The sequence below is a fragment of the Balaenoptera physalus genome, assembly GCF_965194825.1.
Source record: "Balaenoptera physalus genome assembly, chromosome: 16".
NCBI lineage: Eukaryota > Metazoa > Chordata > Mammalia > Artiodactyla > Balaenopteridae > Balaenoptera > Balaenoptera physalus.
Window position 1 is genome coordinate 52,328,134 of NC_138898.1, and position 21,217 is coordinate 52,349,350.

The 21,217-nt window shown below is 55.3% G+C and overlaps 1 protein-coding gene across 9 annotated transcripts in view; it reads right to left on the minus strand.

The window, feature by feature from the left end:
• UNKL (unk like zinc finger) overlaps positions 1-21,217 on the minus strand; it is a 45,055-nt gene that overhangs the window by 4,693 nt on the left and 19,145 nt on the right. For 7 of the 9 annotated variants that reach the window (XM_082430678.1, XM_082430685.1, XM_082430681.1 and 4 more), the window contains 4 exons: positions 20,882-20,967; positions 14,266-14,328; positions 8,027-8,204; positions 599-691 (listed from right to left, as the gene is read on the minus strand). In XM_082430678.1, coding sequence (XP_082286804.1) covers positions 599-691; positions 8,027-8,204; positions 14,266-14,328; positions 20,882-20,967 — 420 coding nt within the window. Of the gene's footprint in view, positions 1-598; positions 692-6,260; positions 6,283-8,026; positions 8,205-14,265; positions 14,329-20,881; positions 20,968-21,217 lie in introns of those variants that run through there. The other 2 variants (XM_082430679.1, XM_082430684.1) reach the window with 2 other exon arrangements.

Here is a 21,217-nt window from a genome sequence, read left to right on the forward strand (position 1 = left end):
TTGGGCCCCCCAGAAATGGTTTATTTTAATAATAGAAGAGGGATTTCCCTGGTGGTCCAGTGGTAAAGAATCTACCTTACAATGAAGGAGACGCGGGTTGGATCCCTGGTCAGGGGACTAAGATCCCACATGCCTCAGGGCAACTAAGCCCTCGTGCCACAATTACTGAGCCCGGGCGCCTCAACTAGAGACCCTCCGTGCCGCAAACTACAGAGCCCATGCACCACAACTAGAGAGAGAAAACCCACATGCCACAACTAGAGAGAAGCCTGTGCGCCACAATGAAATATCCCGCATGCCTCAACTAAGACCCGACACAGCCAAAAATAAATTAATTGAATAAATAATAAATAAATCTTTAAAAAAATAACAGAAGAAAAAAGATAAACTTTTAGGTCAAACAGAATGATTCAGTACCTAATGTTAACACATTTGTCTTCATGCCAATGCAGTGGTTAAACATCTGAGAAGGGACACGAAGGCCTGACCCCCACCTCTGCAGGGACCTCAGGGTGGGGGCGGCAGGGAGGGAGACAGGACCTCTCCCACCTTAGAGCCACAACAGAAGGCCCCGGAAAGCACCGGGTGCAGGCACTACCTGTGGGTCCGAGGTCACGGCTGTCGTGCTCCTCCAGGTCCTTATCTGGGGGCACGAGGGTGATGTCGCCGAGGTGAAGGTCTAAAGAGGATCCTGCAGAACAGAACCGGCGTCATCGCGGGGGAAAGCCAGGCTCTCGTGGCGGAGGGGACCAGTCTGGGCTTGGGGCCAATCTACTAGCCTCAGCAACACAGCCCTCATCTCACTGACTCAACTCCTAATCATTTGGTAAAACTGACCAAATAAACATGCTTGACTAGTAAAGAAAATTCCAGGACAGCGACGTCCAGGGGAAAGCAGCTCACGGACGACTCAGGTGGCACCTGCGCTGACCTCCTCAGCCGGGTCACAGCAGAGACCCACATCCGTTCTCCCCTGGGGCACTGAGCTGGGTGTTCTGCTGTGGCCCTCGGTGCCCCCCAGGCCTGTCTGTTAAAGGGACAGGGGAATGGAACATGGCCCCCTTGGCGCTGACCCCACCTGACACTCCCTCCTGGGGTCCTGTACCCTGGGGACCTGACACCAAGCAGGAAGCTGTCTTGGGGTGGCTGAGGTCAGGCCTGCCAACCCCCAAAGTTCCCACAGCCCCAGAGGGTCGACTCAGGGAAGGTGTGGCCTGGGAACCGAGGGGAGGGGCTGCAGGAGCTCCTGGGACACAGCGTGGGGCCAGAGAGACCTCCCCAGCACAAAGTCACAGGCAGGTCCGCAGCAAACCGTGGTGACATCGAAGGCACAGCACACAGGAGCTCTGCCACCTCAGAACCTTTCTCCCCAACCCGCCTCTGGGGTCTGCTCTCCCAAAGCACCCCTTCCAGGAGGCAGGCGGGCCTCTCCTGTGTGGCCCAGTCCCGTGCCCCCTGCTGGCCGCAGGGCCCCTCAGTGCCCCGTGACGCCTGGTCAGATGCACCAAGTCCCATTTCAAGAGGCCACAAAAGCACTCAATGCCCCCAGCCCAGGGGTGGACCACGGGGACCCTCGTCAGAACTGCCTGCTCTGGGTCAGCCTCCCACCTCTGCCCCGCCCCCAGGTGCCTGGTGCCAAATGTCAGAGTCCCTGGACAGTGTCCAACCCAACGAGCAGCATCAAGTCAGACCCATCCCAGAGAGGAGGAAGCTCAGCTCTGACTACGCCCCCCCACCTCCTGGGACTCAGCCAGACCCCCAGGAGCAAAGGAAGGAGGAGCCGGGAGGCTGGGGTGGCTGCATTTGATCCAAGAGTCAAGAGGGCAAGGTAGGGATTCCCTGGTGGCACAGTGGTTAAGAATCCACCTGCCAATGCAGGGGACACGGGTTCAATCCCTGGTCCGGGAAGATCCCACATGCCGCAGAGCAACTAAGCCCATGCACCACAACTACTGAGCCTGTGCTCTAGAGCCCGCGAGCCACAACTACTGAAGCCCATGCGCCTAGAGCCCATGCTCTGCAACAAGAGAAGCCACCACAATGAGAAGCCCCTGCTCGCCACAACTAGAGAAAGCCCACGGCAGCAACGAAGACCCAATGCAGCCAAAAATAAATAAATAAACAAATAAATTTATTAAAAAAAAAAAGAGGGCGAGGGGATGAGACCGTGCCTCTGGAACAGAGAGACCCACGCCCAGGGAGAGGGCTGCTGCCTTTCAAATGAAAGACCCTCTACCACACTCAGGGGGAAAAACGGGGCAGGAGACGTGTGACTTCTGAGGAGTCGGGAGCCAGACACATGCAGAGCAGACTTGGGGTTCAGCCCAATGGGCAGCCCCATCCCTTCCCTGCCTGGGCCCCATGGGGACCACTGAGCCAACCACGGGGAGGGCTGCCACCCGATGCCAGTGCTTAGCGGCCCACTGGGGTCCCAGTGCAGTTTCTGCCCCAGGGCGAGGCTACCATGCGCACCCGGGAAGGCGGACAAGGGGTCCCCGCGTCTGTTTCCTTCCCTGTTTCATCCCCGCCACCTGCACACATGACCTGGTCCTGGCCCCACTGGCAACGACAGCCAGGAGCACGGAATGGGGCACAGGCTCCCTCGGCCCAGAGGGATCCCCCGACTGTACCGCACTGCAGGAAGAACTATCTGAAGGGCTGGTGAACACATAGGGTGGCAACCGGGCCAGGGCCCCTGGATTTTCCACCTCTGCTCTGGGGTGTGAGGAGGCCAAAGGGGCTGAGCCTGTGACACCGGGCGCTGTGGACATCGATGCAGGCCCTGGGCTGGCAGCACCCCAAGCTCCTCAGTCCTGGGGGAGCGGCAGGAAGACATGAAGCGCTGCTCACAGCGCTGCCCCAACTGTGACAATAGCGCCTGCACAGCTGGACCAGCCCCGCCAACAGTTTCACGTGACGCACCCGATGACCACATCCAAGGATGGAGGTGACTGGAAGGTGGCCTGATGCAAGAGTGGTGACAGGAAGAAAAGACTGACAAGATTGCCTCAGGGAGACAGCGGGGCTGGGACCGTGGGGGCAGCACCCGCCTCTGGCCTGCACAGTCCCCCTTTCCTCCTGGGGCCTCCACTCCCCTCTGTGGGTGCCCCCTCCCGGCCCTGCTTCTCAACGCTTCTTTGCAGCAAGTGCCTCCTGCTCCCCAGGAAGCCTCCTCCTGACATCTAAAAGCACGCAGGGCCATTTGTGTCCAGGAGGCGCCAAAACCAAGCACCACACACCAGGCGGCCTCAAGCAACACAATTCCTCTCATGCAAATCCACTCTGAGGCCAGAGGCTGAGGTCAAGGTGCACAGGGCTGGGCTCCCGCTGAGGCTCCAGGGACCCTCCCTCCTGCCTCTTCTGCTGGCAATCCTTGGCGTTCCGTGGCTTGTGGACACACCAGCCCCACCTCTGCCTCTGTCCTCATGTGGTCTTCCCTCCCCTGTGTTTCTGTGTCCAAATTTCCTTCTTGTAAGGACACCGGTCATATCAAATTAGGGCCCATCCTAATGGCCTCATTTTACCTTAATTACATCTGCAGAGACTTTTCTTTTTTTTTGGCAGCACCGCACAGCTTGCAGGATCTTAGTTCCCCAACCAGGGATTGAACCCAGGCCCATGGCAGTGAAAGCGTGGAGTCCTAACCACTGGTCCACCAGGTAATTCCCTGCAAAGACTTGTTTCTAAATAAGGTCACATTCCCAGGTACAGGGACGGGGAGTTTAGGACAGAGGCATATCTTTTGGGAAGCACATACTTTAACTCACAACAATCGAGACCACCTGGAAACACCCCCCCACACACACACCGACCTGTCCTCTCCAGGCCGTGCTGTGGTGCTCGAACAGTGCCTCCCGCAGACCTAGGGGCCCAGACCTGTCAGGACCCTTCCACAGACAGACCTGTCTCCTGTTAATGTGAACTCCGCACAGGGGGTACAGCCTCTGGCTCCCACCTGCTCCCCAGGACATGACCACAGGCCCTGCAGCCCCTCACCCAAATCCGCCCCTAGTCGGGTGACCCCCTCCTTCTTGCTGTCCCCAGTTTCCAGCTCACTCTTTAAACTGTCGCCCCAGCCTTGCCTTCCAGCCCTGCACTGTGCACCCAAACCCCTCCGGTCAAAGGCGGCCCTGTCCCTCTTCCCTCCCCTGCCTGGGGCCACCTCCTGGCCCTCCCACCCTCCATGGGAGGCCGGCAGCCCCTCCTGTGCCTGGTCCACACCCGGACACAGGTGACTTCTGCAGTGCTCACCTGCAGACGCCCCAGCCATCCCCCAGCACGGCCACACTGCCTCCTCCTAGCAGGAGTGGCCCCACTGCAGCATTGGCTCCTTATCAAACTGCACACAGGTGCCTCCTTTGAGCTGGTGCACTGGGGCCCACATACTGAGCAGAAGCCCAGCGGAGCCCTCAACTCCTCATCCCCTGACCCACACCAGTTAGGGCTCCCAGCTCTAGCCATCTCTGCAGGCTGCCCCCTCACCCCGACCTGCTCTGTCCCAGGAGTAACGTTTCTGTGATGCCAACCCCTTCATGTCCTGAGTCCTGCCTCCCAGAAAGGATGTACTACTCGGCGAGCCAGTCCACACTTCCCCAGCAGGACCCTTTCCCACCCTTCCCCTCCCCACCCCAGCAATGGCTCCTCCTTTGTCTTTAAGCCATGACACTGCTGTGGGATACAGCCTGCCACAGCTTCCATTAGCCCCACTAGTCCTGAGAAAACTCCTGCCTAGCCTCCAAAACCCTTCTCAGAATCACCCCCTGCTCCATCCCTGCATGTCACCTGGACTGTGCGGTCCAGCCCAGGCCTGGACCACTGCTGGCCGATGTGCAGACTCACCCACTGACAGCAAGCACCCTGACCCGCCCACTGCACGCCTGACCTGCCACCACCACCCATGCTCCCTGTGCTGGCCTGGCACATCTGCTCTGCCTGGGGTCCTGAGCTCCCGTCCTGGACATGCTGGTCAGGAGGACCTGACAATATGGACTTAGCCCTTCGCACCTGGAGTGGTGGGATCAGGTTAGGGGTGGTCTGCTTCAAAGCTGGCAGAGTTCCAGAAACATTTTTTGAATAACAAAGGCACATAAAATGAAGGAAGGGATGGACGGATGGATAGAAATAAACTGAGTACAGGAGCCTTTTCTCACCTTGAAGTGATTTATCTCATCCCACTCCCCCACCCCCACCCAATGACTCAGCATAAAGGGGCACCCCTGTTGCCCTGCCCTGCTCAGGTGCAGGCAGGGCACAACAGGGGCCAACTCTCACCTGACAAACCACAGCCTGTGTTGCGGAGGCGGGGGTTGGGGGGGTGGCGGCGGTCACTGGCGCTCCCAGGAGGTGTCCTGGCCCACTTTTTCACCAGCACTATGTCTCTTATCCTATTACACACCCCACTGTTCCCTGAGATCAGACCCAGGTCTTCTGAGACGTTCTCTTAAAGGAAGAACTAACTTAACACTCAAAATCTATGTGAACCCAGTTAGGTAAACTGTGCCATGTGACCCGGAGCCCGCCTTGCCAAAGTACCAGTAACCGCCCAGATGTTAACGAGCAATTAGCTGAAAGCTGCTGAGTAATGGCCCTGGCAAAGCTCGGTTTCCGACGTGACACAGCACATTCAGGAGGTGCCCAGGTCCCCAGGACCATGGGACACACGGGAACAATGCACACAGTCAGTGCTCGAATTAGAGGCCAGAATGGGGAACCCCTGACGTGGGGGTGCTCCCCTGCACCCACGGGGAGGGGGCAGGATGCCCCCTGGCGGGCTGTCCTTCCCCTAACTAGAGGATGGAGAAGCACCTGGCAAACCCGCTCACTGCTGGTCTGAGTTTCCGACAGTGCAGGCGGCGATTCGATTCGCAGCAGGACAAGGCAGGAACCCCGTCCTCATCGGGGAGTGAGAGACCCACCTCCGCTAGGCGATGCAGGCTTCCCTGGAGAAGCCCGCGGCTGGCGCCCACGCAGGGAAGCAGCGGGCGCCTCTGCAGAGCAGGTTCCTAAAGGGGGGATGTTTGTATTCGCCTCATTCCGCAACCCCGAAGATCTTGGTACCAACCCCTGGCTGTCACACCTGGTCCGGGGCGCGGGTACCGCAGACCGGTAAGAGGAGCACCGGGAGGGGAGGGGAAAGATCGGGGGGAGGGGAGGAGGGGGAGACGCACCTCACATGGGAGCGGATTTGGCCCACCTGGAGGGACGGGAGTTGGCCCACCTGGGGAGAAGGGAAGGCGCACCTGGGGCGGAGGAAGGCGTACCTAGCAGAGAGAGTTGGCGCACCGCTCTGTCTGCAGCTCCGGGTAACGACGACCCGCACCCTGACGGCGCGGGACTGACGATGCTGACTCACCGTCCCAGCGTCCGGCGCCCCGCACTGCTGCCGCCGCCACCGCCGCCGATTCAAACACGGCCCGCGCCCCGCCCGGCCCGCGCCGGCCCCGCCCCTGGTGACGCAAATGTTAGATCGACCCGCCCCCGACTTGCCCCGCCCGGATGACGCAAGCCTCGGGATGCCCCCGCCCCCGACATACTCCGCCCCACACCGGTGACGCAAGCCTTAGGCTGCCCCGCCCCTGGCCCCGCCCCGTCGCACCTGGCTGGCGCTGTGCGGGCTGGTGAGAGTGTTCGGGCCCCGCGGCTCCCTGTCCTCGGATCCCCGCGTCTCCAAGGCCCGGTGTATGGGCCCCCGGCGGGGCACGCCACCTCCTCTTACCAGCACCTGCCCCTCCCGGCGCTGCGAGGCGGCGTGCTGGGACCCCGGACCCAGGTTGTGCGAAAACCATCGCGGGGCCGGGCTGCTTTGTTCAGGTTAAAGTGGGGTCTCCGCGGCAAGTCCCGAGCCCTGCCGCCGGCCGGTTGCTCCTACCCTGCCCACCTGCCGCGGCTCAGGCCGGACCCCACTCAGGTAAAACACGCTCAACCCAACGCCATGCGGGTCAGGATGAACAGGCCGTGACCCTGCCCTCGGAGGTCACTTAGAGTCAGCTGCCCACAGCCCTGAGGTCCCTCCACAGTCGATCTAGTCTTTCCACCCTTTGACAGCCACCCGGCAATGAACTCCGGAGGTTCCCGCCTGTTCATATGAAGTGGAAGGCAAAAGAAAGGAACCTGCCCAGTGGCCCTGAAATGATTCCACTGAATCCATTAAACACAGAAAATCTGGAACCAGCACCTGTTTATTTCAGAGTTTACCCCTTCTATTCATGCAGCGCATTAGTAAGGATACAACCTGAATGAAACTACATGGAAAAACAATCCAGTCTACACCTGTTAGCCCCAAAGCAGGTGGGGTGTGCACTCTGGGTCCTGGGTCCCAACAGCAGAAAGGCCAGCTAGGGCCCTCCTCCTGGGGCTAGAGGGCAGTTCTGAGGATTCCGTTACTTCCCAAAACTGGCTAGTATTATTGGTGCAGCCAGGTGCACCCAGACGTGGCCTGAGAGGGCCAGGTGACCCGTATGGCCCTGGTAGGCACCGTCTCGCCCGCCAGCTCCACTCTTCCCTTAGCTTTCACGACAGCCCCAACCTGGGCTCTGTGCCTCCATCCAGCTGCCAGACAGGTCCCCCGGGTCCAATCACACCAGTCATCAGTCCACAAACCCTCAAGGACTCCCAGCGGCCAAGGACCCCTCTGCAGCCGGTAGTCGTGCCCATGCCTTGTGACCTCATCCCCGCTCCTCACCCTTGTCACCGTCCCCCGTCTTCAGGTGCCCTCACGACCCCTCACAACCCCCATTTCTCTGAAGCCTCCTGTTCTTGGTGGTCTCAGGCTGGGTGGCACTGCCCGCCCTGCCTTGCCCTGTGGGGCCCGTCCAGCTGCCCCGCCTGAGGGCTCCTCATCCCCTCTGCAGCCCAAGGCCCCCAGCGAGGCAGGCATTTCCTAGACCACGGGCAACACAGCCAAAGTGGCAGGTGACCGAAAACGCTCTTCTACAAACTGAGCATGAGCATACACCATGCATACTGGAAGGCGTCAAGGGAAGTGCAAAGAGGCGTCGGGGAGATGGGAGCAGAGCCCCGGACTTACCTGGGACCGCCTCGACGGCGCTGCCAGTGGGGTCAAGAGGGTGGGCACGAGCCGAGACAGTGGGCAGAGCAGTGGGCGAGGAGCCGCCTGAGCCAGTGCTGGATGCCAGGCTGGATGCGAGGCTGGAACTCACACTGGGAGCGAGGGGGTGACCCACTGCCAACACCGCCAGGTGGCCCTGTGCAAAGACATAACAAGATAAGCCAGCGCCCTGCTCGGGGACAGCAACGTGATGGCAGCACAGTGACAGAGAATGACAGAATCGAGACGGATGGGCTGGCCTACTTTTATCCCCAAAACAAAACAAAGAAAGTTGACTACTTTTCCAGAGATTCTAGAGGGGCTTTAAACATCTGGTTAGTTACAATAACTGTGAAAGCAGAATCATGAGCTGTCGATCACCCAGGGATGGCAACAAATGTATCCAGGGCGTGTCCCATCTAATGATGATAATAAGAATCATGATAATAATGATTCAGAGAAGGACATTCACAAGCAGATGCGGCAGCCTAAAAACAACCCACCACAGACGTGAGCAGAAAGCCAGCACTGCTTCTGAAGACGTCGATAAAATAATCCTGTGAGGGGCTTCCCTGGTGGCGCAGTGGTTAAGAATCCGCCTGCCAATGCAGGGAACACAGGTTCGAGCCCTGGTCCGGGAAGATCCCAAATGCCGCGGAGCAACTAAGCCCGTGCGCCACAACTACTGAGCCTGAGCTCTAGAGCCCACGTGCCACAACTACTAAAGCCGCGTGCCTAGAGCCTGTGCTCCGCAACAAGAGAAGCCACTGCAATGAGAAGCCCATGCACCGCAACGAAGAGTAGCCCCCGCTCACCGCAACTAGAGAAAGCCCGCGTGCAGCAACGAAGACGCAAAGCAGCCAAAAATAAATAAATAAATACAATAAATTTATTAAAAAAAAAATAATCCTATGACCTCGTTACCCAACAAAAGAAAAAGATTGGGGCAATTCACATTATCTTTACTTGATAGATTAAAAGAATTGGCACAATTTTGGATGAATAGCCAGTAACGTGGAGGGCACTGTGCACAGAAAAGGATGTGATAAAAATGAACCAGGACAGACCTACGAAGTCAGACCTCAGGGCTTTCCACATCGTACACAGTCATGTCTGGGTGCACACTCAGAGGTTGCTAGGAAATCAGGAGTCAGAAGCTATACTAAAATGAAATGGTATGTCGTCTGGGTTTTGCCTCAAAATAATATAGGAAAAGTTAACCGTGGTGGGGGGAGGAAAGGGGTGCTATAAGACCAAGTGCAGGAGGTGGGGTTCCTAGTGAAATTCTCATAATAAAAAGGAAAGTCACTGAACAGTGTGTAAGAGACCAATCTGGCACAGAATAGCTTCTCCGAGCAAGTGTTCCCAGCCCTGAGGCCTCCTTCTTGGCATTCACGGTCTACCCCCAGCAACTGGCTTTGCTCAAGAGAGGCCCCAGGTGACAACCCATTGCTCCATGACTGCAGAGACCCTGGGACTGATCGCCATTGTATGCTTGAGACTAAAACTTAAAAATAGTAACTCAAACTACAGAGGTCTGGAGAGCAACGTCCCCCAGCTCTCCCTGGGCTTCGGCTCAGAGGTGGGCCCACCTGCCCATCCACAACCCGGCTTTCCATCCCTCCAGCCATGGGAGGTGTGACCACAGGCCTTCCTCCTCTCTCCCGCTGCAGCCACTGCCTCGTCCCCGGGCGAGGTAGGAATGGCAGGAACCTACCCATGGCACTGCAGACACCCTATGTTAAACCCCACGCATGGAGCCTGGCTGGGAGCTGCCGTGACTTCACCCACCCAAAAAATTCATACTGCAGGAGCACGTGCCCCCTTGAAGACATCAGGTGACACTTTGTCCTGAAAATCGATGACAACATCCTGGTTGGTCCTTTCCCTGAGGCCACCCACGGTGGTTACAGATGTACCAGGATGGGTGGAGAGTGGGGTCTCTGTCACCAGGGGAGCCAGACATGACACAGCAAAATGGGGGGGCCATGCCCCTCCTTACGCCAGCTTTGTCTGCACGGTTTCTCTTTTTTCGTGGTAAAATACACATAACATAGCATTGACCATCTTACCACTGTTAAGCGTACAATCCAGCAGCATTAAATACATTGACAGCTGTGCAGCCATACTACCATCATCTCCAGAACTTTCTCATCTTCCCAGACTGAAACTCTGTCCTATTAAACACTAACTCCCTACCCTCCCCGAGCCCCTGACACCCACCCTTCCATTCTCTGTCTCTATGAATTTGACAGCTGCAGGGACCTCATATAAGCGGGATCATACAGGATCCCACTGTATGGGGTGGGGGGCATCCCACTGTAGGGCCGCTCCTCGCAGCATGTAGAATCTTGGTTCCCCAACCAAGGATCGAACCCTCACTCCCTGCAGTGGAAGTGAGGAGTCTTAACCACTGGACTGCCAGGGAAGTCCCAGGATTTGTCCTTCGTGTCTAGCTTATTTCACTGAGCATAATGTCTTTGCTGTGGACTGAATGTCTGTGTCCCCCCAAAATCCGAATGTTCAAGCCCTAACCTCCAATGTGACTGTATCTAGAGATCGGGCCTTTAAGGTGACAGGTTAAATGAGGTCATAAGAGGGGGTTCTGACCCGATAGGTCTGGTGTCCTTATAAGAGGAAGGGACTCCAGGGATGCACAGGCACAGAGGAAAGGATGTGCAGGCACACAGCAAGACGCCAGCCGTCTGCACCACACCTGCCTACACTTTGATCTTGGATGTCCAGCCTCCAGAACTGTGAGAAAATAAATTTCCAGTATGTTAGCCAGCCAGTCTAGTGTTTTGTTAATGGCAGCCTGAGCTAACACAGTCTTCAGGGTTGACCCATGTTGTAGCATGTGATGGGATTTCCTTCCTTTTTATGGCTGGATAATATTCCACTGTGTGGATGGACCACATTATGCTCATCCATTCATCCGCCAATGGGCACTTGGGTTGCTCACACCTTCTGGCTTCATGAATAATGCTGCTGTGAAAATGGGTGTACAAATACCTCTTCGAGACACCGCTTGCAATTCATTTGGGTATATACCCAGAAATGGGATTGCTGGATCATAAGGTAATTCTATTTTTAATTTTTCAAGGAAACACCATACTGTTTTCCACAGCGGCTGCACCATTTTACATTCTTACCAGCAATGCAAAAAAGCTTCAACTTCTCTACATCATTGCCAACACCTAATAACATTATTCTTTGTTTTGCTTTTTTAATAGCAGCTGTCCCCTAATGGGCGCAAAGTGGTACCTCATGGTGGTTTTGGTTTGCATGTTCCTAAAGACCACTGGTATTGAGCATCTTTTCATGTGCTTGTGGGCTATTTGTGTATCTTCTTTGGAGAAATGTCTACTCAAGTCCTTTGCCCAGTTTTTTAAAAAATTTATTTATTTATTTTTGGCTGTGTTGGGTCTTCGTTTCTGTGCGAGGGCTTTCTCTAGTTGCGGCAAGCGGGGGCCACTCTTCATCGCGGTGCGCGGGCCTCTCACTATCGTGGCCTCTCTTGTTGCGGAGCACAGGCTCCAGACACGCAGGCTCAGTAGTTGTGGCTCACGGGCCCAGTTGCTCCGCGGCATGTGGGATCCTCCCAGACCAGGGCTCGAACCCGTGTCCCCTGCATTAGCAGGCAGATTCTCAACCACTGTGCCACCAGGGAAGCCCCTTTGCCCATTTTTTAATCAGGTTGCTTGTTTTGTTGATGTTGAGTTGTAGGAGTTCTTTCTATGTTCTGAATATTAACCCCTTATCAGATAAATAATTTGCAGATATTTTTCCCATTCCATGAGCTGTCTTTTCACTCTGTTTGTTGATAGTGTCCTTTGATGCACGAAAGTTTTTAATTTCAATGAAGTCTCATTTATCTATTTTCTCTTCTGTTGCCTGTGCTTTTGGTGTCACATCCATGAAATTGTTGCCAATCCCAAAGTCAGGAAGCTTTCCCATCTGCCTGTTTTTGAGTAGCAGAGACACACTCGTGTGCTAGGGGAAGCTTGGGGTGACCTGGGGACTCATCAGACTGACAACTTGGAAAGCCCGCCTGTTCGCTGAGAACTGAGTCCTCCAATTGCACTGCTCTCACGGGCTGCCTCTCAGGGTGGGACAGAGCGAGTCCTGGAGGGCTGGGGTCTGCGCACTGTGGACACTGTCTCCATGGTCTCGGAGCCTGGACTCTGCAGCGATGGGAGGCCACAGCACGGAGCTGCTTTCCTCGGCAGGAACCACCAAGTGCCGCCCAGAAAGCAGGGGGTGTCTAAGGAAGCGGCCCCCTGGGAAGGAAGACGGACACTGGGGAGTGGGCCAGGCTAACCAGCGAACTGAACCGCCTCAGTTTATCAAGGAAAACACCACACGCCCTGTGCTCCCCACTCTGACCCAATGATCGAAGCCCCAGAAACAAGAGCTGCTGCTGAGGCCCAGGGACACGGGGTCCTGCAGCCGCCTCAGAGGAGATGGGAGGTCCCAGGGACAGGTGGCCAGCATTCTCCTCCAGCCAAAGCGGACAGCGCCCACATGCAGGGAAGGGGTCCCCGGAGCAGCAGCTGAGCACCGTTCACCCGAGAGAGCCACCAGGCTGGCCTCACAGCCACGGCGTCCACTGGGCATTCCAGCCAACCCTTCAAACACAGCGGGAACCTCGGGGGTCCCAGGGGAAATGCTGGGACCAGCTAACCTGGCCTAGGGGCCCTCTGGCTTTCCAACCGGGCCTGGCTTTGGGACAGGACGGAGGGGGTCTCTGGGTGCAGGTGAGTGCTGGCTGGTGGATGAACTTGGCCAGTCTACTCACAGCGCCCAAGGCGGAGGGCGGCTCGCACACTGGGAACCTCCCGGCCCTCTTGGGCTCCCCCGCCATGAGCCCCACTCCTTTCCAGGCCCTTCCTCCTCAGCCCTGAGACTGCGGCCACGTACCCTGTTGGCTACACTACTGTTAACATTTCATGTTTCAGATTCTTAATGAACAACTTCTCGATTTCAATCTCTTTAAAAAAAAAAAAAAGACAAGATAACTGGGTTGTATTTTTACTTTCAACCACCCTGCTGATTTCAAAAATGTGCTTCAGAAGCTTCTAATGGAAAAAAAGTGCCTGAACATCTTGCTCTGAAAAATCCCCCAGGAAGTACCCTCAGGGCACTAAGAAAACCAGAAGAAAAGGAACTGTGAGGGCCTGTCCACTTGGGAATTTAAAATAAAGCTCAGAGCAAGAGACAGGTGACAAGCGGCCAGAGTGAGTGCTCGCTGCGCATCCCGCCCAGCCCAGGCCTTCCAGAGCGTGTAAAGCTCCCTCTGTCTTTTTACAGTGACAGGAAAACAAGCATCCTTGTGTCCAGAGAAAAAAACCTGTTTCTCCAACAACTTGGTTTACCAAGCGTACAGGAAGCTATGTCGCACAGAACAGAGAGAAAGGGCCTGACTCAGCAGAAGCCTGGGGGTGGGGGGGGGGCACGGCGGGAAGCCCCCATGTAGCCTCCCTTGGAGGAGAAAGAATGCGTTGATCACTAGTTCCTGATCACTAGTTCCCTCAGAGGTGAAAACAACTCCAGATTGTGACCCGAGAGAGGGAGACCAAGCCAGGCTCACCCTGGATGCTGCCGTGGGCTCAACTGTGCCCCCAGAACTCAGATGTTGGGGTCCTGACCCCCAGCACCTCTGAACGGGACCTGCTTAGAGTCAGGGTCTTTACCGAGGGAATCAAGTTAAGACGAGGTTGATAGGGTGGGTCCTGATCAATAGCACTGATATCCTGATGGAAAAGGGACCACTGGAGACAGACACAGACACAGAGAGAAGACGGCGCCTGCAGGCCGAGAACGGAGATCCCCAGAAGGAACCAACCTTGCTGACACCCTCATCTCCAACTTCGGGCACTGGACGGAATCACTGCGTGTTGTTTAAGCCTCGGTCTGTGGAGCTTTGTCACGGCTGCCCCGGGGACACTCACACAGAAGGGCCACGAAGGGCACCTCTTATTTCCCCGTGGGGAAAACTTTAAGAGGTTTTGGTTCTGTTGTTTCCAAGGTACGGCACACTTTTTAAAACATTAAAACAAAGGACATACGGAACAGATGACTTTAAGAAGAATATAAGAATGTAGCTGTTTTACAAATGGATGTTAACCAGGTCACGGCGTGAGTCAGGGGTAAGTGACGGGCTACACAGGCAGCGGTCTAGTCACAAAGGGAACGTGAAATCTCGCCTCGGGTAGTACCTGCTTACTGTCCTGCTCGCTGGCCTTCTGGCTGCCTTCAGCAGGTGAATCTCTCCGCTTTGCCTGCAACAGAAAAAGCACTGGCTGTTGGAAGAAAAAGCAGCTGATTAAAAACACACAGAGACCTAAGCTTTGCTCGGAAGGCAGAAAAGGCCGAGGACTGGGACTTCCCTGGTGGTGCAGTGGTTAAGAATCCGCCTGCCAATGCAGGGGACACAGGTTCGAGCCCTGGTCCAGGAATATCCCACATGCCGCGGAGCAACTAAGCCTGTGCGCCACAAATACTGAGCCTGCACTCTTGAAGCCTGCAAGCCACAACTACTGAAGCCTGCGCGCCTAGAGCCTGTGCTCCTCAACAAGAAAAGCCACCATAGTGAGAAGCCCGCGCACCGCAACAAAGACCCAACACAGCCAAAAATAAATAAACAAACAAACAAATAAATAAAAGGGGGGGGGAAGAAAAGGCCGAGGACTGAAGTCCATGAAACAGAAAGGCTTTCAAATCTGCTGCCTCTGCATCAGTTTTCTTGGATTCCAGTTCCTACACCTGATGTGGATCTCTGCGCTCCTGGCTGGTCCGTGTGAAGGCAGGTGAGAGCTCCCTGAACCCACAACGGCGAACCCCAAACAGAGCCTCGCAGGCAGGGCTGCATCTCCAGAGCCAGGAAAGTCGTGGAAAGTCCAACACCTGAGGCAGATGATTTCCTGGAAGGCTATTCTCTGCCCTCCCCCTTTCTGCCTGGAGACAGCCTATAAATTTCCCTTCATAAAGGCGATCCCTTCCCTCCCAAGAGGAAGGGAACAGCTTAACCACCTGAGAACGCTAATCACCCAAAGGACTGAAGGAGGCTGAGCCTCACAACAAACTAAAATAACCTGCATCTTCCCTTATTTCCCCCATATCTTTACCTTCCCAAATTTAGTTCCCTGTAAGCAGAAACCCCTTTTGTCTTGTCACTTCTCCACAATTTATCACTCTTTGTTAAAAGGGTAGTTAAGCCCCCAGGTCTAGCCTCCAAATGCATAAGTAATAAACATTTTCTCCAGTTAATTTGCCTTTGGTCAGTTTAATTTGCGGGACCCCAGACACTAAACCTAATGGATAGAGGGAACAGTTTATTTCCTCTCCCTCGCATGTAAAAATCCTGACTCCCATGAGCCACCTTCTGGGGAAACTGCACGAGGATGGCTTTGCCTGCAGAGCTCAGAGCCTGTACTCTCAGGTCAAACATAAGCATGAAAACTGCACCAAGGGACTTCCCTGGTGGTGCAGTGGTTAAGAATCTGCCTGCCAATGCAGGGGACACGGGTTCAATCCATGGTCCAGGAAGATCCCATATGCCACAGAGCAACTAAGCCCATGTGCCATGACTACTGAGCCTGCACTCAGAGCCCGCGAGCCACAACTACTGAGCCCACCCGCCACAACCACTGAAGCCCACGCACCCTAGAGCCCATGTGATGCAACTACTGAAGCCCATGCGCTCTAGGGCCTGCATGCCACAACTACCGAAGCCCATGTGCCTAGAGCCTGTGCTCCACAAGAGAAGCCACCGCAATGAGAAGCCCGTGCACCACAATGAAAAGTAGCCCCCACTCGCCACAACTAGAGAAAGCCCACGCGCAGCAACAAGGACCCAACACAGCCAAAATAAAAACAAAAACAAAAAACAAAACAAAAAAACTGCACCAAAACGTTCTTTAGATCTGAGTATTATTCTGGTTTTTGTGCCTAATCTTATGATAAGTGAACATGAACTTGTGGCGGTGGCTCAGGTCATCCCTTCCTTGCTTGATTTCTGGATTTGTAGAAGGACCCAGAAGACTCACAGAAGGCAGAGAAGAAGCCATGTCCACACAGGCCCTGACTGGGGCCCCTTCCTCCTGCCTGATGCCCAACGCCCAGCTCAACTCTGAGCCCGTCCTGGTTTCTCTGGTTTCCTTGCATTCCTTTCACCCAGAAGTGACCACCCCCACCCCAATTTGGTTGTTGGCCTCCGAAGGCCCTGACCAGGGACCTGAGACCCTCGCTCTAAGGAGAAGCTACATTGTGAAGAAACCACGTTGTCCTGAAACAGCTCTGCTCGCCTTCACGATAAAGTCCCAGAGCTCCTGTGTGGGGCCTTGTCCCCGTCCAGGGTCCCTCCTGACTCTTCCCTGTGCCTGCACCTGTGCTGGGCGGGCAGGGGAGCTCATGCTCTGTAACGTCAGCAACCCACCATCACACAGGAGCTTTCAGGTGCGCTGAGCAGGCACCTAGCTGTGCGTGAATGTTCTGGAATGGGGCAAGAGGGAGGCCGGTGAGAGCAGCTTGCCCCGGACAGAGCACAGAGTTCTTTCACTTAAGTTCAGTTCTGCTGTCAAAGGTGACTGAGATTCAGGAAAATAGGGAAGGGAAGCTGTCCTCTATTCCTCACCCCCACTTTAAACGAAAACGGTTCGTTTGGGACAGCAAGACCCATGCTGAGGTCCGAGCTTCTCCAAACACCCCAATCGATGTATTCCCTTAGGGTCACGACCAAACCACATGCCCCTGAACCCATGCCCAGAGGCGGCCCGAGCTGACCCCAGCGCCTCAGATCCCACATGATTCTTGGATGCTCAAAATCTATTTGAGCGAGGCTTCCCCGGTGGCGCAGTGGTTGAGAGTCTGCCTTCCAATGCAGGGGACACGGGTTCGAGCCCTGGTCTGGGAAGATCCCACATGCCGCGGAGCGACTAGGCCCATGAGCCACAGTTGCTGAGGCTGCGCGTCTGGAGGCTGTGCTCCGCAACAAGAGAGGCTGCGATAGTGAGAGGCCCGCGCACCGCGATGAAGAGTGGCCCCCACTTGCCGCAACTAGAGAAAGCCCTCGCACAGAAACGAAGGCCCAACACAGCCATAAATAAATAAAAGCCATTTGTTTAAAAAAAAAAAAAATCTATTTGAGCATGTGCTGAAAATGTCAGGCAGAAGGGCGAGCCAGTTCCCAGTTCCAATGTCGTGATCCTCCAGGGGAAGACTGGATGTTTCACACTGAAACACTTTGCTTGAATCTTTTTAAGGGAAACTTTGTAATAGGGAAGAACAAATCTGACTCCATATTGGACTGTTTCTTTTGCTTTAACCTTTGTATTCTATTGCTTTTGCTACAAGTTAATCACTAAAAGAATGTTGCCTATAGCCTGAAATACACAGGATAGCCCATTCTCAAAGTTCTGACCTTTAAAGGTTTATCACTTTTCCATTCATACGGAGATAAAAAGTTGCAAAACAGAGCATAACATTTATCTTGTTGGAGGTTTATAGGAATGTGACCAGACCTATGTGGACAGCTTTGAGAACAAAGGATTCCAAGAAGTTTGCAACAACTAACCATACCCCCTCCCCTTTTAGTACAAAAGAAGCCTGAATTCTAACTGGGTTCTTTGGGACACTAGTCCACTGTCCTCCCGGTCTGCTGGCTTTCTGGATAAAGTTGCTATTCCTTGCCCCAACAACTCATCTTTCGACTTATTGGCCTGTCATGCGGTGAGCAGTACAACGGACTCAGTAACTTCTTGGAGGATTTTAACTTCTCCCTCAATTTCCAGTCCTGGCCTTAGGCCCACCTGAGTGAGTTCTGTCTCACATAAGGACGAGCAGAGGTGGTGGCCACACGAGGCGCTGCTGTTCATTCTGAAATGGTTACACTGACACACTCGCGTCCCACCTCAGGGTAACTGAGGACCTGTGAGGTGGGCGAATCGAGGTGCACCCTGACTAAAGCAGCTGTGGGGCTGGGAGCCTGACCCGGGGAGCAGGGTGGGCATCACCCAGGAGAGCAGCCCAGCTCCCTGCCTCACCAAAGGAACTCAGCTGAGTCTGAAGCCAGACATGAGAGGCAGCACGCAGAAAGGTTGTGCTAAAGTCACGGCTGGTGAAGAGGAAAAACTCCTCTGTGACACTCGCTACCCGGAGGCAGCGCACACCCCACAGGCTGAGGGCTGTTCCACGAGACACGTCTGCACCTCAGACGCCAATCCAAGTCCCAAGTTGTCACCTGTGCGCCTGACCGACCAGCTGTAAACCAGGGTTTCCATGACCCCCTCCTTGGGTTCCATCTACAATGGAACCCAAGCCATTGTACTATAGCTCACAGAACTCCAGGAAACACGTACAAGGGCTCGCAGAACTCAAGGAAACACATAACTATGTTTACTGGCTCATTATGTAATAGAGGATGTGATAAAGGACACAAATGCACAGCCAGGTGAAGAGGCACTCCGGGCAAGGTCCAGAGGGGTCCCAAGTGCAGGAGCTTCTATCCCCGTGGAGCTGGGGTGTGCCACCCTCCCGCACATGGATGTGTTCCCCAACCTGGATGCTCTCCAAACCTCATACTTTAGAGATTTTTATGGAGGCTCATCACGTAGGCACGATCCATTATTGACTCAATCTCCAGCCCCTTCCCCCTCCCCAGAGGATGGGGGTAGGGCTGAAAGTTCCAGGCTTCTAATCACACCTGGTCTTTCTTGTGACCAGCCCCATCCAGGAGCCCACCAAGAGTCACCTCACTGGAACAAAAGAATTATGAGGGTCTTGGAGTCCTGTGTGAGGAACTGGGGGAAGAAGAGACCAATATACATATTTTCTATTATTTCACAATGTGCTTCTGTTGAGAGATGCCAGCAGGTCACGTGATGTGGCCAGTTCTCGACACAGTGAGGAGAGGGTGCCGGCAGCGAGAGCTGACCCACAGCTACGTGGGCCCCACAGCCGGGAGCGAGCAGTGGGGAAGCCGCTTCCCTCTCCCCAGTCGTAGAGGAGGGATTCAAACCCAAGACAGACTCCTCAAACCCAGGACCACATCTACAGGTGATGAGACTCCAGGCATCTCTCCCCCACCAGGGTGAAGTATGCGTGGTGAGGTTCATGGTTTGTCTGTTCACCCAGACTCTCTCTACACTGAAAAGGAAGTAGCGGGAACACCCACTGTGCACAAGGCTGGATTCGGGACTTGTGACAATCCTCACAAACAAATATACTCAGGATGGAGGGGGCAACCAGGAGAGAATGAGAACCTTGCCCCCCCCCCGCCCCAAGCACAATGCCCTCCCCTGCACAACCTTCCCGTTCAGACCTGGCAGGGCTGCCGGGCCCTCCCTGCGGGGCTGCTGCAACAGGGGACCTAAGAGAGACAAAACCAGGGCTCCCGCTCAGCCAAAGTCGCCCAACACACAGCTGGAGCCCAACACCATGCAGGAAGATGGTGTTGCCAGGCCAGCCCTGAGGCCGTCCATGTCCTGGGCCCGAAAGTCAGAGCCAGCCCCGAACAGGATGCTTCATTACTTTTTTTAGTTTTTTTAAAAATTGCAACGAAATTCACACAAGAGTAATTTTTTTAAACTGAAGGATTCAGTGGCATTTGGCACATTTACGATGTTGTGCAATCCCCACCTCTATCCAGTTCCACAACGTTTCCATCCGCAGAGGAACCCTCCCCGCTGAGCTCTCACTGCCACCCCTCCCCCAGCCCTGGAACCCACTATGTGTTCTAGCACGGTGACTTTTAAGTTGCAAAATAATTAACAGAAGACAAAGGATGCCCTGAGAGTCTGTCTGCAGGGGTGGGCGCACTGTTCTGGCACCGCCCAGCAGCCGGAGGCGCCTCCTGCAGGGTCCCAGCTTCCCTGTCCAAACACCCTAGTTGTTGCTTCCTCAGGTACAAGCCACACCAAGGATCCATTCACCCTGGCCCTCAGTGGGAGCCAAGCCAGTGGCCCTCTGACCACCACCTGAAACCACGACTGTCACACCCCCTGGGAGCCACCAAGGTGAGGAGGGGACTAGCTTCTGTCTCTGCCAAGCGTCGGCTCTGCTACTGGAAGAGAGTGGTGGTCCCGAACGCTCCTCCGTGCTGAAGGAGCAGTGATGAACTGTGTGCCTGGCAGGGCTCCTCTAAGCAAACCCCACCTCAGCTGTCCTCACCTTGCCTGTCCTTCTCTTTTTTCAGAAAAGCAACAAGTGGAAAGAAAGACAGGGCGGGGAAACACCTGAGTTTTTTCCAGTTTCCTTCCTAGAACCAATCCCAGGCGGCCACCTCCTCAATGACACCAACACGACAGATAAAACCATGTGCGAGGAAGAGGATCATCCTCAGAGACGTAAGGCAGAGCCAAGGAGCCCACAACCATGCCCACGACCATGCCAGAGCAATGGACGGGACGCAGGATGGAGCCCCCCATTGTCCCCTCCACCTGCACGGGCACAAGGGTCCTAACCCACCAGGCCCCCATCTCTCACTGCCCAAATCTCACTGAGACGCCTGGGTCTGCCCTCGCACCTCGTTGGGGACCCGCCTCTCCTGCCCTTCAGGGGTCCCCCTGGACTCAGGGCCCCTCTTCACATTCAGCCAGAGACCGTGCCTCGCACATGGCCAATATGTGCGTGTCTGGCAAAAGGCAAGGTTGGGCAAGTACACCCGGGCCAGGACTCAGCCAGGACTCTTCTAGACTCTTCTATAAGGAGCCGCCAACCCTGCAGGCAGGCTGCCTCCAACCATCTCACCCAGAGAGCACATCCATCCGTGTACCTAACACTGGATTCAAACCAAATAGCAGAGCGGGCACCCTCCTCGGGACGTCGTCCACTTACGTGTCCGGGCTGCCCGCTTGGGGCCGCGGGGCCGCTGGCGGAGGTGAGGTCTCGGCAGCCCCAGTCACTGGCCATTCCAAGACTCTCTGCCAAGAAAGGGGGTGGCGGGCTTTGAGTGGCTGCTGGCTGAGACTTTGGTTAAAGAGACCCCACAGATCAGGGAGGGCAAGCGTGTGCTAGTCTCTAACGGGTCGGCCAGAGCCGCTGTGAGCCGAGCTGACCGCATGGGACCCTGGCGTCTTCCAGAGCAAATCATGAACGACTCCAACAGCAGAAAGTAATGGAAAATTTCAACAGGAAAAGCCACCCTCCCCATTAAAATAAAAAACAGTAAAA